Source organism: Ranitomeya variabilis, chromosome 6 (genome assembly GCF_051348905.1).
Source record: "Ranitomeya variabilis isolate aRanVar5 chromosome 6, aRanVar5.hap1, whole genome shotgun sequence".
NCBI lineage: Eukaryota > Metazoa > Chordata > Amphibia > Anura > Dendrobatidae > Ranitomeya > Ranitomeya variabilis.
This window is the reverse complement of record NC_135237.1, coordinates 62,493,491-62,510,090: the sequence shown is the minus strand read 5'-3', so window position 1 is coordinate 62,510,090 and position 16,600 is coordinate 62,493,491. Positions and strand designations below refer to the sequence as shown.

Here is a 16,600-nt window from a genome sequence, read left to right as displayed (position 1 = left end):
ACCGAACCCTCACCAAGACCACCAGGGCGATCAGGATGAGCGGTGTGAAAGGCACGAACCAAATCGGCCGCATGCACATCAGAGGCGACCACCCAGGAATTATCCTCCTGACCATAGCCCTTCCACTTGACCAGGTACTGAAGCCTCCGCCTGGAGAGACGAGAATCTAAGATCTTCTCCACCACGTACTCCAACTCGCCCTCAACCAACACCGGAGCAGGAGGCTCAGCAGAAGGAACCACAGGCACAACGTACCGCCGCAACAAGGACCTATGAAATACGTTGTGGATGGCAAACGACACCGGAAGATCCAGGCGAAAGGATACAGGATTAATGATTTCCAATATCTTGTAAGGACCAATGAAGCGAGGCTTAAATTTGGGAGAGGAGACCTTCATAGGAACAAATCGAGAAGACAGCCATACCAAATCCCCAACGCGAAGTCGGGGACCCACACCGCGGCGGCGGTTGGCAAAACGCTGAGCCTTCTCCTGTGACAACTTCAAGTTGTCCACCACATGACTCCAGATCCGCTGCAACCTATCCACCACGGAATCCACCCCAGGACAGTCAGAAGGCTCCACATGTCCCGAGGAAAAACGAGGATGGAAACCAGAGTTGCAGAAAAATGGCGAAACCAAGGTGGCGGAACTAGCCCGATTATTAAGGGCAAATTCAGCCAACGGCAAGAAGGTCACCCAATCATCCTGATCAGAAGAGACAAAACACCTCAAATAAGCCTCCAGAGTCTGATTAGTTCGCTCCGTTTGTCCGTTAGTCTGGGGATGGAAAGCGGATGAAAACGACAACTCAATGCCCATCCTACCACAAAAGGATCGCCAGAACCTGGAAACAAACTGGGATCCTCTGTCCGACACAATATTCTCAGGAATGCCGTGCAAACGAACCACGTTCTGGAAGAACACAGGAACCAGATCAGAAGAGGAGGGCAGCTTAGGCAAAGGAACCAAATGGACCATCTTGGAGAAACGATCACATATCACCCAGATGACAGACATGCCCTGAGACACCGGAAGATCAGAAATGAAATCCATAGAGATGTGTGTCCAAGGTCTCTTCGGGACAGGCAAGGGCAAGAGCAACCCGCTGGCACGAGAGCAGCAAGGCTTAGCTCGAGCACAAGTACCACAGGACTGCACAAATGACCGCACATCCCTTGACAAGGAAGGCCACCAAAAGGACCTGGCCACCAGATCTCTGGTGCCAAAAATTCCCGGGTGCCCTGCCAACACCGAGGAATGAACCTCGGAAATGACTCTGCTGGTCCATCTAGCAGGCACAAACAATCTGTCAGGTGGACAAGAGTCAGGCCTACCAGCCTGAAATCTCTGCAACACACGTCGCAGATCTGGAGAAATAGCAGACACGATAACTCCTTCCTTAAGAATACCCACAGGTTCAGCGACTCCAGGAGCATCAGGCACAAAGCTCCTAGACAGAGCATCGGCCTTCACATTCTTAGAACCTGGTAAATACGAGACCACAAAGTCAAAACGGGAGAAAAACAATGACCAGCGGGCCTGTCTAGGATTCAGGCGTTTAGCAGACTCGAGATACATCAGATTTTTGTGATCAGTCAAGACCACCACACGATGCTTAGCACCCTCGAGCCAATGACGCCACTCCTCAAATGCCCACTTCATGGCCAACAACTCCCGATTGCCCACATCATAATTTCGCTCTGCCGGCGAAAACTTCCTAGAGAAAAAGGCACAAGGTCTCATAGTAGAGCAACCAGGGCCTCTCTGCGACAAAACGGCCCCTGCCCCAATCTCCGAAGCATCCACCTCAACCTGAAAGGGAAGTGAGACGTCAGGCTGGCACAAAACAGGCGCCGAAGTAAACCGGCGTTTCAACTCCTGGAAAGCCTCCACGGCAGCAGGAGCCCAGTTAGCTACATCAGAGCCTTTCTTGGTCATATCCGTCAGCGGTTTAACAGCGCTAGAGAAATTTGCGATAAAACGACGGTAGAAGTTAGCAAAACCCAAGAACTTCTGAAGACTCTTAACTGACGAGGGTTGAGTCCAATCATGAATAGCTCGGACCTTGACTGGATCCATCTCCACAGCAGAAGGGGAAAAAATGAACCCCAAAAAGGGAACCTTCTGTACACCAAAGAGACACTTTGAGCCTTTTACAAACAAAGAATTTTCACGCAGAATCTCAAAAACCATCCTGACCTGCTCCACATGCGAGTCCCAATCATCAGAAAAAAACAGAATATCATCCAGATAAACAATCAAAAATTTATCCAGATACTTCCGGAAAATGTCATGCATGAAGGACTGAAAAACTGAAGGTGCATTAGAGAGCCCAAATGGCATCACCAAGTACTCAAAATGACCTTCGGGCGGATTGAATGCGGTTTTCCATTCATCGCCCTGCCTAATGCGCACAAGGTTGTACGCACCACGAAGGTCTATCTTGGTGAACCACTTGGCACCTTTAATCCGGGCAAACAAATCTGACAACAGCGGCAAAGGATACTGAAATTTGACAGTGATCTTATTTAAAAGCCGATAGTCAATACAAGGCCTCAAAGATCCGTCCTTTTTGGCCACAAAAAAGAATCCCGCACCAAGAGGGGAAGAAGAAGGACGGATATGCCCCTTCTCCAGAGACTCCTTGATATATGAACGCATCGCGGTATGTTCAGGTACCGACAGATTAAACAGTCTCCCCTTAGGAAACTTACTGCCAGGAATCAAATCTATTGCACAGTCACATTCCCTATGAGGAGGCAGTGCACTGGACTTAGACTCGCTGAAGACATCCTGATAATCAGACAAATACGCCGGAACTTCCGAAGGCGTAGAAGAAGCAATAGACAAGGGCCGGGAATCTCCATGAATTCCATGGCAGCCCCAACTTGACACTGACATAGCCTTCCAGTCCAAGACTGGATTATGGGTCTGTAACCATGGCAAACCCAAAACAACCAAATCATGCATTTTATGCAGAACAAGAAAACGTATTACCTCCCGATGTTCGGGAGTCATGCACATGGTAACCTGTGTCCAAAACTGCGGTTTATTTTTTGCCAATGGCGTAGAATCAATACCCCTAAGAGGGATAGGATTTTCCAATGGCTCAAGAACAAATCCGCAGCGCTTGGCAAATGACAGATCCATAAGGCTCAGGGCAGCACCCGAGTCCACAAACGCCATGACAGGATACGATGACAGTGAGCAAATCAAAGTTACAGATAGAATAAATTTAGGTTGCAAATTACCAATGGCGACCGGACTAACAACCTTAGTAAGACGTTTAGAGCATGCTGAGATAACATGTGTAGAATCACCACAGTAGTAACACAAGCCATTCTGGCGTCTATGAATTTTCCGCTCATTTCTAGTCAGGATTCTATCACATTGCATTAAATCAGGTGCCTGTTCAGACAACACCATGAGGGAATTTGCGGTTTTGCGCTCCCGCAACCGCCGGTCGATTTGAATAGCCAGGGCCATAGAATCATTCAGACCTGTGGGAATGGGAAAACCCACCATCACATTCTTAACGGCTTCAGAAAGGCCATTTCAAAAATTAGCAGCCAATGCACACTCGTTCCACTGGGTCAGCACGGACCATTTCCGAAATTTTTGGCAATATACTTCAGCCTCGTCCTGGCCCTGAGACATCGCCAGCAAGGCTTTTTCTGCCTGAATCTCAAGATTGGGTTCCTCATAAAGCAAACCGAGCGCCAGAAAAAACGCATCAATGTCAGCCAATGCCGGATCTCCTGGCGCCAGCAAGAAGGCCCAATCCTGAGGGTCGCCCCGTAAAAAAGAAATAACAATTTTTACTTGCTGAGCGGAGTCTCCAGATGAACAGGGTTTCAGGGACAAAAACAATTTACAATTATTCCTGAAATTTCTAAATTTAAATCGGTCTCCGGAAAACGGTTCAGGAATCGGTATCTTAGGTTCTGACATAGGACTTCTGATAACATAATCTTGTATGCCCTGCACACGAGCAGCAAGCTGGTCCACACTTGTAATCAAGGTCTGGACATTCATGTCTGCAGCAAACACAAGCCACTCAGAGGTAAAGGGGAAAAGAAAAAAAAATGAGAGAGAGAAAAAAAAACTCAGAACTTTCTTTCTTATAATCCCGCTTCTGCAATGCATTTAACATTTAATACTGGCCTGGCAAACTGTTATGACCCCAATGGCGAGGGTCTCAGAGAAACAAGTAAGTCTGCGACGTACAAAAATCCAGCTCATAGGGCAGTGGTAACTGGGTTGACCATATATCTACTCCTAACGCCAACACTAGAAGTAGCCGGGGAACATGCCTATGTTGGTCGCTAGATGTCTCGCGCCAGCCGGAGGACTAACTACCCCTAGAAGAGGAAAACAAAGACCTCTCTTGCCTCCAGAGAATAGACCCCAAAAGTAGGATACAAGCCCCCCACAAATAATAACGGTGAGGTAAGAGGAAATGACAAACACAGAGATGAACTAGATTTAGCACAGAGAGGCCCACTTACTAATAGCAGAATGTAGTAAGATAACTTATATGGTCAACGAAAACCCTAACAAAAATCCACACTGGAGATTCAAGAACCCCCGAACCGTCTAACGGCCCGGGGGGAGAACTCCAGCCTCCCTAGAGCTTCCAGCAAGGTTAGGATACAGATTATGTGCAAGCTGGACAAAAATACAAACAAAAACAAATAGCAAAAAGCAAGAAAGCAGACTTAGCTTAATTTAGCAGGAACCAGGATCAGTAGGCAAGAGCACAACAGATTAGCTCTGATTACAACGTTGCCAGGCATTGAACTGAAGGTCCAGGGAGCTTATATAGCAACACCCCTGACCTAACGACCCAGGTGAGCATACAAGGGATGGCAGACATTCCCAGAGTCAAATCACTAGTAACCACTAGAGGGAGCCAAAAAGATAAATTCACAACAGAGGTGCCTTTGTGCAAAGGGGACAGGGCGACTGAACCGTATTGAAGGGAGGATGGACGCGGTCATGTATTGCAAGATTTTGGCCAAAAAGCTCCTTCAAAGAGCATTGAAGATGGGTCATGCCTGGGTCTTCCAGCATGGCAATGACCCAAAACACACAGCCAGGGCAACTGAGCAGTGGCTCCATAAGAAGCATTTCAAGGTCCTGGAGTGGCCTAGCCAGTCTCCAGACCTGAACCCAATAGAAAATCTTTGGATGGAGCTGAACTCAATGTTGCTCAGCGACAGCCCAAACACCTGAAAGATCTGGAGAAGATCTGTATGGAGGAGTGGGCCAAAATCCCTTCTACAATGTGTCCAAACTTGGTCAAGAATTACAGGAAACATCTGACCTCTGTAATTGCAAACAAAGGTTTCTGTAGCAAACAAAGTCTGTTTTTCTATTGTATCAAATACTTATTTCATGCAATAAAATGCTATTTATGTAAAAATCATGTAATTTTCAAGATTTTCTTTTTTAAGACTGTCTCTCACAGTTGAAGTGTGCCTACAGTAAAAATTACAGACATCTCCATTCTTTGCAGGTGGGAAAACTTGCAAAAGCGGCAGTGTATCAAATACTTATTTTCCTCACTGTATGGCTCATAGCTGCCAACATTTCTGGAACATTAATTCCTGTCCCAACCTTGCCCTCCTTGTAAGATATTCTGGCTTGCCCCATAAATTTGACATTTTGGTGGGGTTTACGTGACTCCTTTTATCCCAATAGTCCCTGGAAATCCAGAACAATTGTAACTATGAGTGCCCCCTTTTACAGCAGCCTGACTGTACCCCGTAGTCTGTACAGTCTGCACAGAACTTTTAACAGCAGAATTGTTGCAAAGACTCGATTCACCTCTCTTATCTGCCATGTCATGTATATTTGCCATTAGTTTGCAGGTCACTTTTTCAATAATAAACTGGATGAGAAGTTAGTACTTCTAACTGGAAATCGCATAAAATGCATCTCACCTATGATAAAAAAAATTGTGCGATGTTTGTAATTCAGTTCGGAGTTCCTCTGAAACCATTTTAGAGTCTCTAATATCCTCAGAAACTTCACAAGGCTTTCTGGAAGTAACTGCGAGGAAAAGAGATGAACGGTAGACCAAGATAAGGTCAGCACATCCTGCTCTCCAGCAAATGGCTCACTGTGAAACGAATACCGAGATCAGTTTAATGGGAGGGAGAACTGAATAAAGCTTGTGAAGTTCGGCCACTGCTGGTTTGCAGGAGAAGGCCATGCAATTTCTTAATGTCTGCATGCTGTCTCCTTCCAATTATGAACATTCAGAGCAAGGTCTCACCTTCTCATTACAAGTTGTTTTGCTTAGTTAGGTCCTGTACAGAAAAGTATTTTATATATATATATATATATATATATATATATATATATATATATATATATATATATACACACACACACACACACACACACACACACACACATGCACATATATACACTGCTCAAAAAAAAATAAAGGGAACTCTAAAATCCCACATCCTAGATATCACTGAATGATATATTCCAGTTGTAAGTCTTTATTCATTATATAGTGGAATGTGTTGAGAACAATAAAACCTAAAAATGATCAGCGTAAATCACAACTAATATCCCATGGAGGTCTGGAGTTGGAATGATGCTCAAAATCAAAGTGGAAAATGAAGTTACAGGCTGATCCAACTTCAGTGGAAATGCCTCAAGACAAGGAAATGATGCTCAGTAGTGTGTGGCTTCCACGTGCCTGTATGACCTCCATACAACGCCTGGGCATGCTCCTGATGAGACGGCGGATGGTCTCCTGAGGGATTTCCTCCCAGATCAAGACTAAAGCATCCGCCAACTCCTGGACAGTCTGTGGTGCAACGTGACGTTGGTGGATGGTGCGAGACATGATGTCCCAGATGTGTTCAATCGGATTCAGGTCTGGGGAACGGGCGGGCCAGTCCATAGCTTCAATGCCTTCATTTTGCAGGAACTGCTGACACACTCCAGCCACATGAGGTCTGGGATTGTCCTGCATTAGGAGGAACCCAGGGCCAACCGCACCAGCATATGGTCTCACAATAAGTCTGAGGATCTCATCTCGATACCTAATGGCAGTCAGGCTACCTCTGGGAAGCACATGGAGGGCTGTGCGGCCCTCCAAAGAAATGCCACCACACACCATTACTGACCCACTGCCAAACTGGTCATGCTAAAGGATGTTGCAGGCAGCAGATCGTTCTCCACGGTGTCTCCAGACTCTGTCACGTCTGCCACATGTGCTCAGTGTGAACCTGCTTTCATCTGTGAAGAGCACAGGGCGACAGTGGCGAATTTGCCAATCCTGGTGTTCAGTGGCAAATGCCAAGCATCCTGTGTGGTGTTGGGCTGTGAGCACAACCCCATCTTTGGACGTCAGGCACTCAGACCATCCTCATGGAGTCGGTTTCTAACTGTTTGTGCAGACACATGCACATTTGAGGCCTGCTGGAGGTCATTTTGCAGGGCTCTGGCAGTGCTCCTCCTGTTCCTCTTTTGCATAAAGGCTGAGGTAGCGGTCCTGCTGCTGGGTTGTTGCCCTCATATGGCCCCCTCTGCCTATCCTGGTGTACTGGCCTGTCTCCTGGTAGCGCCTCCAGCCTCTGGACACTACGCTGACAGACACCGCAAACCTTCTTGCCACAGCTCACATTGATGTGCCATCCTGGATGAGCTGCACTACCTGAGCCACTTGTGTGGGTTGTAGAGTCCATCTCATGCTACCACGAGTGTGAAAGCACAACCAACATTCAAAAGTGACCAAAACATCAGCCAGAAAGCATTGGTACTGAGATGTGGTCTGTGGTCCCCACCTGCAGAACCACTCCTTTATTGAGGGTGTCTTGATAATTGCCAATAATTTCCATCTGTTTCCATTTGCACAACAGCATCTGAAATTGATTGTCAATCAGTGTTGCTCCCTAAGTGGACAGTTTGATTTCACAGAAGTTTGATTTACTTGGAGTTATACTCAGTTGATTAAGTGTTCCCTTTATTTTTTTAACAGTATACATATACATATACACATACATATATATATATATATATATATATATATATATATATATATATATACATACACACACACACACACACATAAGGATCTCGCTAGACATTTTTATAAGGTGCAAAATTAATGAACTTTTGTGCTTTCTTTTCCTTTTTTTTTTTTTTTAAAGCGATTTACTTTTCTTTTTTTTTTTATACAATCCCTTCATGTGAGCAGTAATACCTTTGTAATTAAAAGGGACTGGGTGAGCTCATTTGTTTACCATTCCTTTAGCACTCATATTAAAAAAAACAAAACAAAAGAGACGGCCAATCTGTATCCTTCCACGGTCAACTCTTATGAGAATAGTCATTATGAAAAAGTGTGGACCTAAATGGACAAACCCTTTAAGGTCCATTTGAGAAAACAAGATTAATACTGGTAGAGGGGGGACCTCAATTTAAAAAAGGAGAATATTCTGACCCAGGCATCACCAATATTAACTAGCCTCATGAGCAAGCAAATACTGCCCAATTCGTTTTCAGTAGCTGACTAATCTACAGGTACCTTTGATAGGGTATAACAAATACATTTTTCTTTTGCACTCGCTACAAGCTGAGCTACAATAGCCTATAGCCTTGAGGCCTGTCCACCTGTGGGTTGCAGTGAGTAGGAAGCCAGTGTAGGCTTCAAAAAAAGCTATTGGTGGACTGGAGGTCAGAAGCAGAATTACCATAAAAGCGGTTGGCAGTAGTCAGATATACAATCTAAGTAGAAGATTACAGAGGTCCATCCATCCTAAAGGAAAAGCTTAAAGGAGGTCCACCCAACTTAACGAAAAGCTTAAGCATGACAGCTCAACCTAAGGAGAAGCATAAGGTCGACTCAACCTAAGGAAAAGCTTATGGCGGTCCACCCAGTTTGCTTGGCCAAGTGTCTAGAGGGGAAGAGCTTCCGCTTAGCAAGAGCCGGTTGTCACAGGAGCAGACATGAAGCCAATTGATAAATGTGCCATACCACCCCAATTATACAGATTTTTCTGCTAGGTTACAGAGCGCTCCCCAAATTACTGAACCATAGGGTTAGGCAGAGGTTTTCTACCTATAGACAGTATTTGTAGTGCTTTGATTTGATGACATTGGTGATGGGAGTTTTGACACATGAACTTTATGAATTAAGGAAAGCACCGAAGGACAATGTTACCAGGAGCTTGTATTTGTGGTTTGCAGATTTCTGTATGTACAGTACTGAAAATACAGAAAACATCGTATAGAAACCGGTCACAATGATCTTCTATATTCATAGGCCCTTCAGATGGAGAAGACAACGGTGCAGAGGCCAGATCCCTCACGTGCTATTATATGATGCAGAATGAGTCGCTGGAGTGGACGGGGTTAAGTAGCAGCATCGCTCACGTACGTCAGCAGCGAATCCCTGTTGTTACTCCTGGTAACACAACGTGATTACTAAGCAAGTCTATTAATAGTCCAAGTCCCAGTCTCCTCCTCATTAGAGCAGCGATCAGCTCCACATTATGTCAAGGACATCATTCCACACGCAGGTAAAATACAGTTCACATCCAGCAGCTTCTATTTAGAGAAAATTCCGCAAGGATGACTAATGTAACCAAAAACTAGAATCTGCACCGTAGGCTAGATGGCATCTCCTACCTGTCACCTTGAGGGGGAAAATATTCTGGAGCAAATGTCTCTCTAGTCGATATAGAAAGATGGTTTAGTACAAAATTAATAGAGGAAATGAAACTTTGGCTCCGTTCACATGTTCAGTTTTAGGAATGCAAATGAAGGCAGGGGGCCCGTTCAATTATTATGAGGTCTGTAGGGGTTCAGGTTTGTTTGTTTTTTGTTTTCTTTTTTTTTTTTAGAATGGAGGAAAAAGTTTTCCAAGTAATTTTTTTTTCTGATCTAAACAATGGACATGAAACAGACCCTATAATAATCAATTGGGACCCCTGATGCACCAGATCACTTATTCCGTTTGTTGTTTCCAGCAACAGAACAGACAAACAGAATTTCCTTGTGGGCGTGCGGCCAGAGCCAACCTGGTCACAAATTACCAGGCAGGGGAGAAAAATTTTTTTTTGTAAGGAAGGGGTGGATATGGCTGGGAGTGGGGTTGGGGGGTGAATATGGGAGGAAGTAGGGGCGAGGGATATGGGTGGAAGTGGGGGCGAGGGACATGGGTGAGAATGGGGACATGGGTGAGAATGTGGATATGGGTGGGAGGGGGTAGGGTATATAGGTGGAAGTGGGGGAGCATGGGTGGAAGTGGGGGAGCATGGGTGGGAGTGGGCGGGTTAAGATTATGCTCTATGAAAATGAATTAAAGCACAATATTCTCAAGTTAGTGTCCACATTATTACATAAACATTACAAATACATAACACAGTTAAAGATTGCAACCATGGATGTCGTAATTTTTATCGTACTGAGATTTCTCACTGCAAAGAACAATATAAACCAATCAAGGCTTCCACAGTCTGAGAAAGTCGCTAGCTTAAAGAAGTTGTAAGCTTAAAGAAGCAATACGACAATCCAAACATGTATAAATGATAGAATTACCGTATTACATTATGCCTCTTTCCCAATGCGTTAACCCTTAACTGAGACAACCAGTGAAAGGGAATCAAGTGACCAGGACAATACCTCCATATCTGACACCAACGCTACCAAGAGGACCAACCAGCTGGCAAACAGATCACCGAGTCCTCAAACTGTGAATCTGCTGCATACTGACAGCTAATCCCGTAGTAGTAAATTTTAGTCAAATCATCACATTTCCTACTTCTGGCCATTTGTGAAGATGGAGTATTTGGGTATGTTTTCAAGTTTAGGATTTGTGTATTTCCAACCTGACAAATGTCAATTTTTCCTATTAATCCAGCTAAAAGTCTGCAATGAAACGCAAAGGAATAATTTGATTGACAAGCCAAATAATCAAAACCTCTGCAGATTTAGCCATGTAATCGGCATGGTCTTCTTGCGTTGAGAGGGATCAAGCTTCCTAACTTTTGTGAAGACTTGGGAATTCTGTAGATCACAAACAAACACCACCATTTTCGCCAGAATTTTTTTTTCCAGAAATTATATATAGTAACAAATAATTGACAGTCAATGAAGGCAAGCTACTATTCTCTGTCATTATCAAAAAAGTAAATGATGACTAAAGGTGCCTGCTGTGTCCACTTATTTTCTCAATTTATTTTTTTAACTAGTTATAGCGAATGGGGTTTTCCAAATTTATGTAAACAGACTTTCCTCATTCTAGACTTACTGTACTTTCTGTAAGAGCTTCCGAGACTACACAGGTCACTTCATCAGACATAGAATCCTCATGAAGAGACCTGAGTAGTCTCGAAAGTTTGCAATTTGTTACCATCTTTTCAGTTAGCCATTAAAAGGTATCAACCACTGAGGACTCAAAAATTTAAATATTTTTCTATCCACTGGCCAACCCAGTATAAAGATTTGTTTCTTTCCAGTATCGGTTGTAATATGTTCAGGTGGCCTAAGCGCTGAGGAAAGAGGTTTATAAACTGACATTAAAGAAGTTCGCTGCCAAATTTTTGATCAATTATGCAACCAAGGATAGGCCTGGCCTGTTACTTTCATCCTCCGTCAGCATGTCCCTAGGAAACAGTCCAGATTTGAGCTGAAGTTTACCTGTCATCTCAGGTAACTTTTCAGAATGAGCCATCTTAAATGTACATACACCATTTCTCGCCATTTTCACTAGTTTTCTCTTTGCAGGCACTGTCACTTGCTAATTTTGCTAATTTATCTCTAAACTAATGGGTGGAGACTAGCTGCTATGCTGTATCCCATACACTGCACGCACAGAGATGGATCCCTAATAGTAATGAGCGAACGTGCTCAGATAAGGTGTTATACGGCCAGGCTCTGGTGCTAACAGAGTGTCTTCCGCCTGCTCAATAATACGTTTGAGACCCCGCAGCTGTTAGACAACCGTAACACATGCATGGATTGCCTAACAAACCAGCAATTCCTGAATGTGTTGCGAGACATGCAGCCAAACATATTCTTCGAGCACGCCGAAGACACGATTAGCACAAGAGCACGCTCAGGTAAGACCTTATCTGAGTATGTTCACTCATCACTAATCTCTAATCTTCATTCTCTTTAGGACATTGAGAAGGAGCAGCAACTTGGAGACAATTATACAGGAGCACTAAGCAGTGTGGCTGTGAGTCCAGAACTGATGTAACATAAATTTGCTAAATGCTGCAACGCAATCTGCTGCGAGAGCCTGGTCTCTTACTGTACAGAGTGCTCACCACGTCTCCCAACTATCCTCGTCATACATTTCTATGTGTTCTGTAACCCGACAACTCACTGAGCTTAAAGTAAATTTTTTTCCACAGTAAATGATGGGTTCAGGAGGCAGGAAGTCAAGGGATGTGAAGGTTAAAAAAAAAAAGCAAATTTCTCTGATAAAATACAATACAAAGTCTATTATTCTTGCATTATTGATTTATGCAAAGTTTGTTGAAACTGATCATTTAAATGAGCTGTCCGGTCCAAATCGATAAGACTGCAGTCACTCTGTGTGATTGCAGACTTATGAATCTCCCAGCACACGCCCTGTGGAGATTTGCCAGTGTCTGACCTGGGACCAAAGGGTATGTATGAGTTATACATATTCGCGGACAGTGGGCACAGCCTCGCTCCATACACTTTTATTGAGTTGAGGCTGCGCCCTGACTAGTGACACGGCCGTCTAGTGGGTGTGGTCGACTAGAAGGCACAGCCTCTCTCCATTCAAGTGTATGGAGGGCCAGGCCACGCACACTGGCCGGGGGTAAGTATAATGCATATATACCCTCCGTTCCCAGGTCAGAAACCGGTGAATCCCTGCAGTGCACAGTGGAGGCGCTGGGGGGTTCATAAGTCTGCAGTCATACAGAGTGACTGCAGACTTATCGATTTGGACCTAACAACCCCTTTAAGGGCAGTGTAGAATGGAGAATTCTAGGCACTACTTAAATCAAACATTTCTCTGCATCATTCTGCCATAGTAATTAGATTTTTCCAAAGTCAAATTATGTCAGGTATTCCAAGATTTATAATTATAACAATAGGGTAATAACTAGTGATGCGCGAACGTCCTTGGATAATGTGTTATCCGAGCACACTCGGGTGTTATTTGAGTATCTCGGGCAAGCTCAGATAATATGCTGGAGTCCCCGCGGCTGCATATTATCCGGCTGTTATGCAGGTATTCCCCAACAGGCTATGTTGCAGCTGTCTAACAGACGCACAACATGCAGACGCAGGGACTCGTACATAATATACATGCACATCCAAGATCCGTTATCTCTCATCACTAGTATTAACCCAATCATATATTTACTGTTCACAATTCACAATTATCGCCTAATAATACACCATAACACTGATTACCCTAACAGCATTCTCATCTTCAGAAAATGTACAGGAACGTTACTTTAATTTATTGCAGACTTCAGATATCTGAGCAGAAGCACTCAGGTACTCTGGTATGAAACAGCATTGACTGCTTTAGCTTTCTATAAGATAGGATTTTCACATTTACAATGTGATCAGGATAAATAAAATTAGCAATTTAAAATTTTCCCAAAGTTTCAGCGTTACAGTAATTTACCCCCCGCTGAGGCCTGCATAAATTGTCCAGCAATTTCAAGATACAGAACCAAAACACCTAATAAACCTAATAAATTGTGTTTATTTCTCCATTTCATTTGAGGGTTGTATTGTCATTCAATGGACACAGCGCTTTAAATTATGTGTAAATTTAGAATTTGACGTGGAATGCTATAGAAGTATCACACAGCATTCCACATAACAGTCAGATCAATGGATAATCAACAAGTGAAATGACACGCCATACAGACTGCCATTTCATGTCATGGTAATTAGCGGAAGAGAACAGGCTCTTGACTCTCTTTGAGCCTAATTTCTCATTGTCGCCATGAAGGCGCTCCTGATTGGTACACTCCCAGAAGCACAACATTGCATGATTGCAGAAATAAATCACAGGAATCACAGTGGCGAGGAGACGTCGAAACACGGCACAAACACAATCAAATGTTGAAAATATGTATGAATCCTTCTTACATAATGCTGCTGTTTTCCAAGACCTCCCATGCCATCTCATTGCTGAGGGACCCGAGATACATGGATGACCTGGAAAACAGTTATTTTGGAAGAGACAGCTAGTGAAATTAATCATTGCAGGCAAGACATTTAATTCATTATAACGGCCCTTTCATACACAAATTTTCCCGACCTTCAGCAAAAGTTTAATTCTACGTACATTTCCCCACAGAATCAAGAAATATAAGGCTATGTTCACACAAAGCTTTTTTTTGAAGCATACAAAAATTCTGCGTTTTTCAAGCTGAAATTTCGTCAGAAAGCACTTACGGTATTTTGGGGGGAGTTTTTCGCTATGTGCACACAGAGTTCTTAGAAAAGTTTTTGGAGTAGAAACATTACAAATCCGATTCCAAATCTCAAAATTAGTCAAAAGCCTGGAGTTTCTGCTCTGAAAACTCAGCAATAGACTGTGCTTTGAAGATATATTTTTTAACTGTTTTTATAGCTTTTGATTTCATAGTTCATAGAGCAGTTCGAATCAGGATCCACTGTAAATAAGTTACATGCGCTTCTTTTTCCATTACCGTAGTTATTTTTCAAAACCTCTTTAAGGAGAAAAAACCTCCTCATATGGATAGAAGAGTGGCTTTCCCATACTTATTAACGAGAGAGAGAGTTTCACGAGGATTTTGAAGCAGATTTACTCCAATAACTCCTCAAAAAATCAGTGTCAACATAGCCCCAGACCCCTAATTGTTCCTTTAGGCAATCAGAATTTTAAGGTTATGTTCACACGTTGCGTCTTTGCTGCGTTTTTTTTCTGCAGGCAAAACCTGCTCTCTTGGCAGTAAAAAAAGCTGCTTACAAAAAGAAAGTTTTGCTGCATTTTTTTACTATTTGCTGTGGTTTTTATTGTTTCTTGTGCATGCTGATAAAATTTAGTGCTCCCCAAAAATCGTGATGCAACTTACTTAGGTTTTTGCACCAAAAATGCAGCAAAACCTGATACCTGTGTTTTATTGCTGCTTTTTTTTGCACTTACTCATTGCTTTCTATGGGTGAAAAAATGCTGAAAAAACGCTGAAAGAAGTGACATATTGCAGTTTTCAAAATATTATTGATATCAAAATATATTGATATCTCACAGCTTTTGCTGGTACTGTAAAATTCAGCTTAAAATTTGCATAGAAAAAAAAACACAGCAAAAACGCAATGTGTGAACATAGCCTTAAAGTTGTTTTTGAACTATGTTACATATTTGATAGATACCAAGTGAAAAACGCTAAATGTCTTTACAGTGCTCACAAATCTTATATCACTGAATGCAAAGCTACCGTATATTCAATGCTGTGCTTTTTTGGCTTAAGTTTCAGATTTCACTATGGATCCATATGAATTGGGAAGATCAGGATGATCGTCGTTACATCTCACACTTCTCAAAATAAAGAAATCTGGAGTACTAATAAGATGGAATTATGGAAGAATAGTAATATCAGAAGATTCAAACATTAAAAACCGTGAATCATCATTAATACATAATGCTGAGTCTGGGTTTAATAGCCCTCCTTTTGGATAGTTCACAATAATAGGAGACTTTTTCAACTATTCATAAAAAAAGAGATTGTGGCAGTAATAATTATCTATATATATAATTGTCTAAGGGTTTTTCTGTCTGTCTGTCTGTCTGTCCTGGAAATCCCGCGTCTCTGATTGGTCGAGGCCGCCAGGCTTCGACCAATCAGCGACGGGCACAGCATGGCGACGATGATGTCATAAAGGTCGCCTCGACCAATCAGCGACGAGCACAGTCTGCTGCGAATTCGCCTCGACCAATCAGCGACAGGCACAGTATCGACGTAGATGTCATAATGGTTGCCATGGCGATGATGATGTCATAAAGGTTGCCTCGACCAATCAGCGATGGGCACAGTCTGCCGCGAATTCTGGAATCATCATTGTCCATACACTACGGGGACATGCATATTCTAGAATACCCGATGCGTTAGAATCGGGCCACAGTCTAGTTACTTATAAAATGCTGTCTGTAATATTTGTAAAAGAAAATATATATATACATACAGAGGGAGTATTGAACAGGTTACCATTTTTCTAAATAAATATATTCCTAAAGGTGCTATTGACTTGAAATTCACAGCAGATGTCGGTAGCAACCCATCTAATCCACACAGACAAAGAAATAAAACAATGGATGTCCATAAATTATGTGTAATAATGAGAAATGACACAGGGAAAAAGTACTGAAAGTCATGACACCAGCTGAAATCTGTTATTAATTAGAAAGCAATCCTGCCACTTAGCGAAAAATATCAGCTGGTTCAACTGATGGCCTATAAAAAGGTGTCTCATTATCAAGGTGATAGGAAAAACCAGTAAGCTTTCTCAAGGCCTTTGCAACCTTATTGTTGCAAAACATACTAATGACATTGGTTACTGAAGAATTACTAACTTACTAAAGGCCCCAGTGAGCACTGTTG

The 16,600-nt window shown here is 43.0% G+C and overlaps 1 protein-coding gene across 6 annotated transcripts in view; it reads right to left on the bottom strand.

Annotated features, from left to right (window-relative positions):
- The window catches only part of DIP2C (disco interacting protein 2 homolog C), a 467,742-nt gene that overhangs the window by 254,245 nt on the left and 196,897 nt on the right, over positions 1–16,600 (bottom strand). For 4 of the 6 annotated variants that reach the window (XM_077268555.1, XM_077268557.1, XM_077268560.1 and 1 more), the window contains exon 2: positions 14,124–14,192. The exons of the other annotated variants lie outside the window; for them this stretch is intronic. In XM_077268555.1, coding sequence (XP_077124670.1) covers positions 14,124–14,192 — 69 coding nt within the window. The remainder of the gene's footprint in view (positions 1–14,123; positions 14,193–16,600) is intronic. 6 annotated transcript variants of the gene reach the window in all.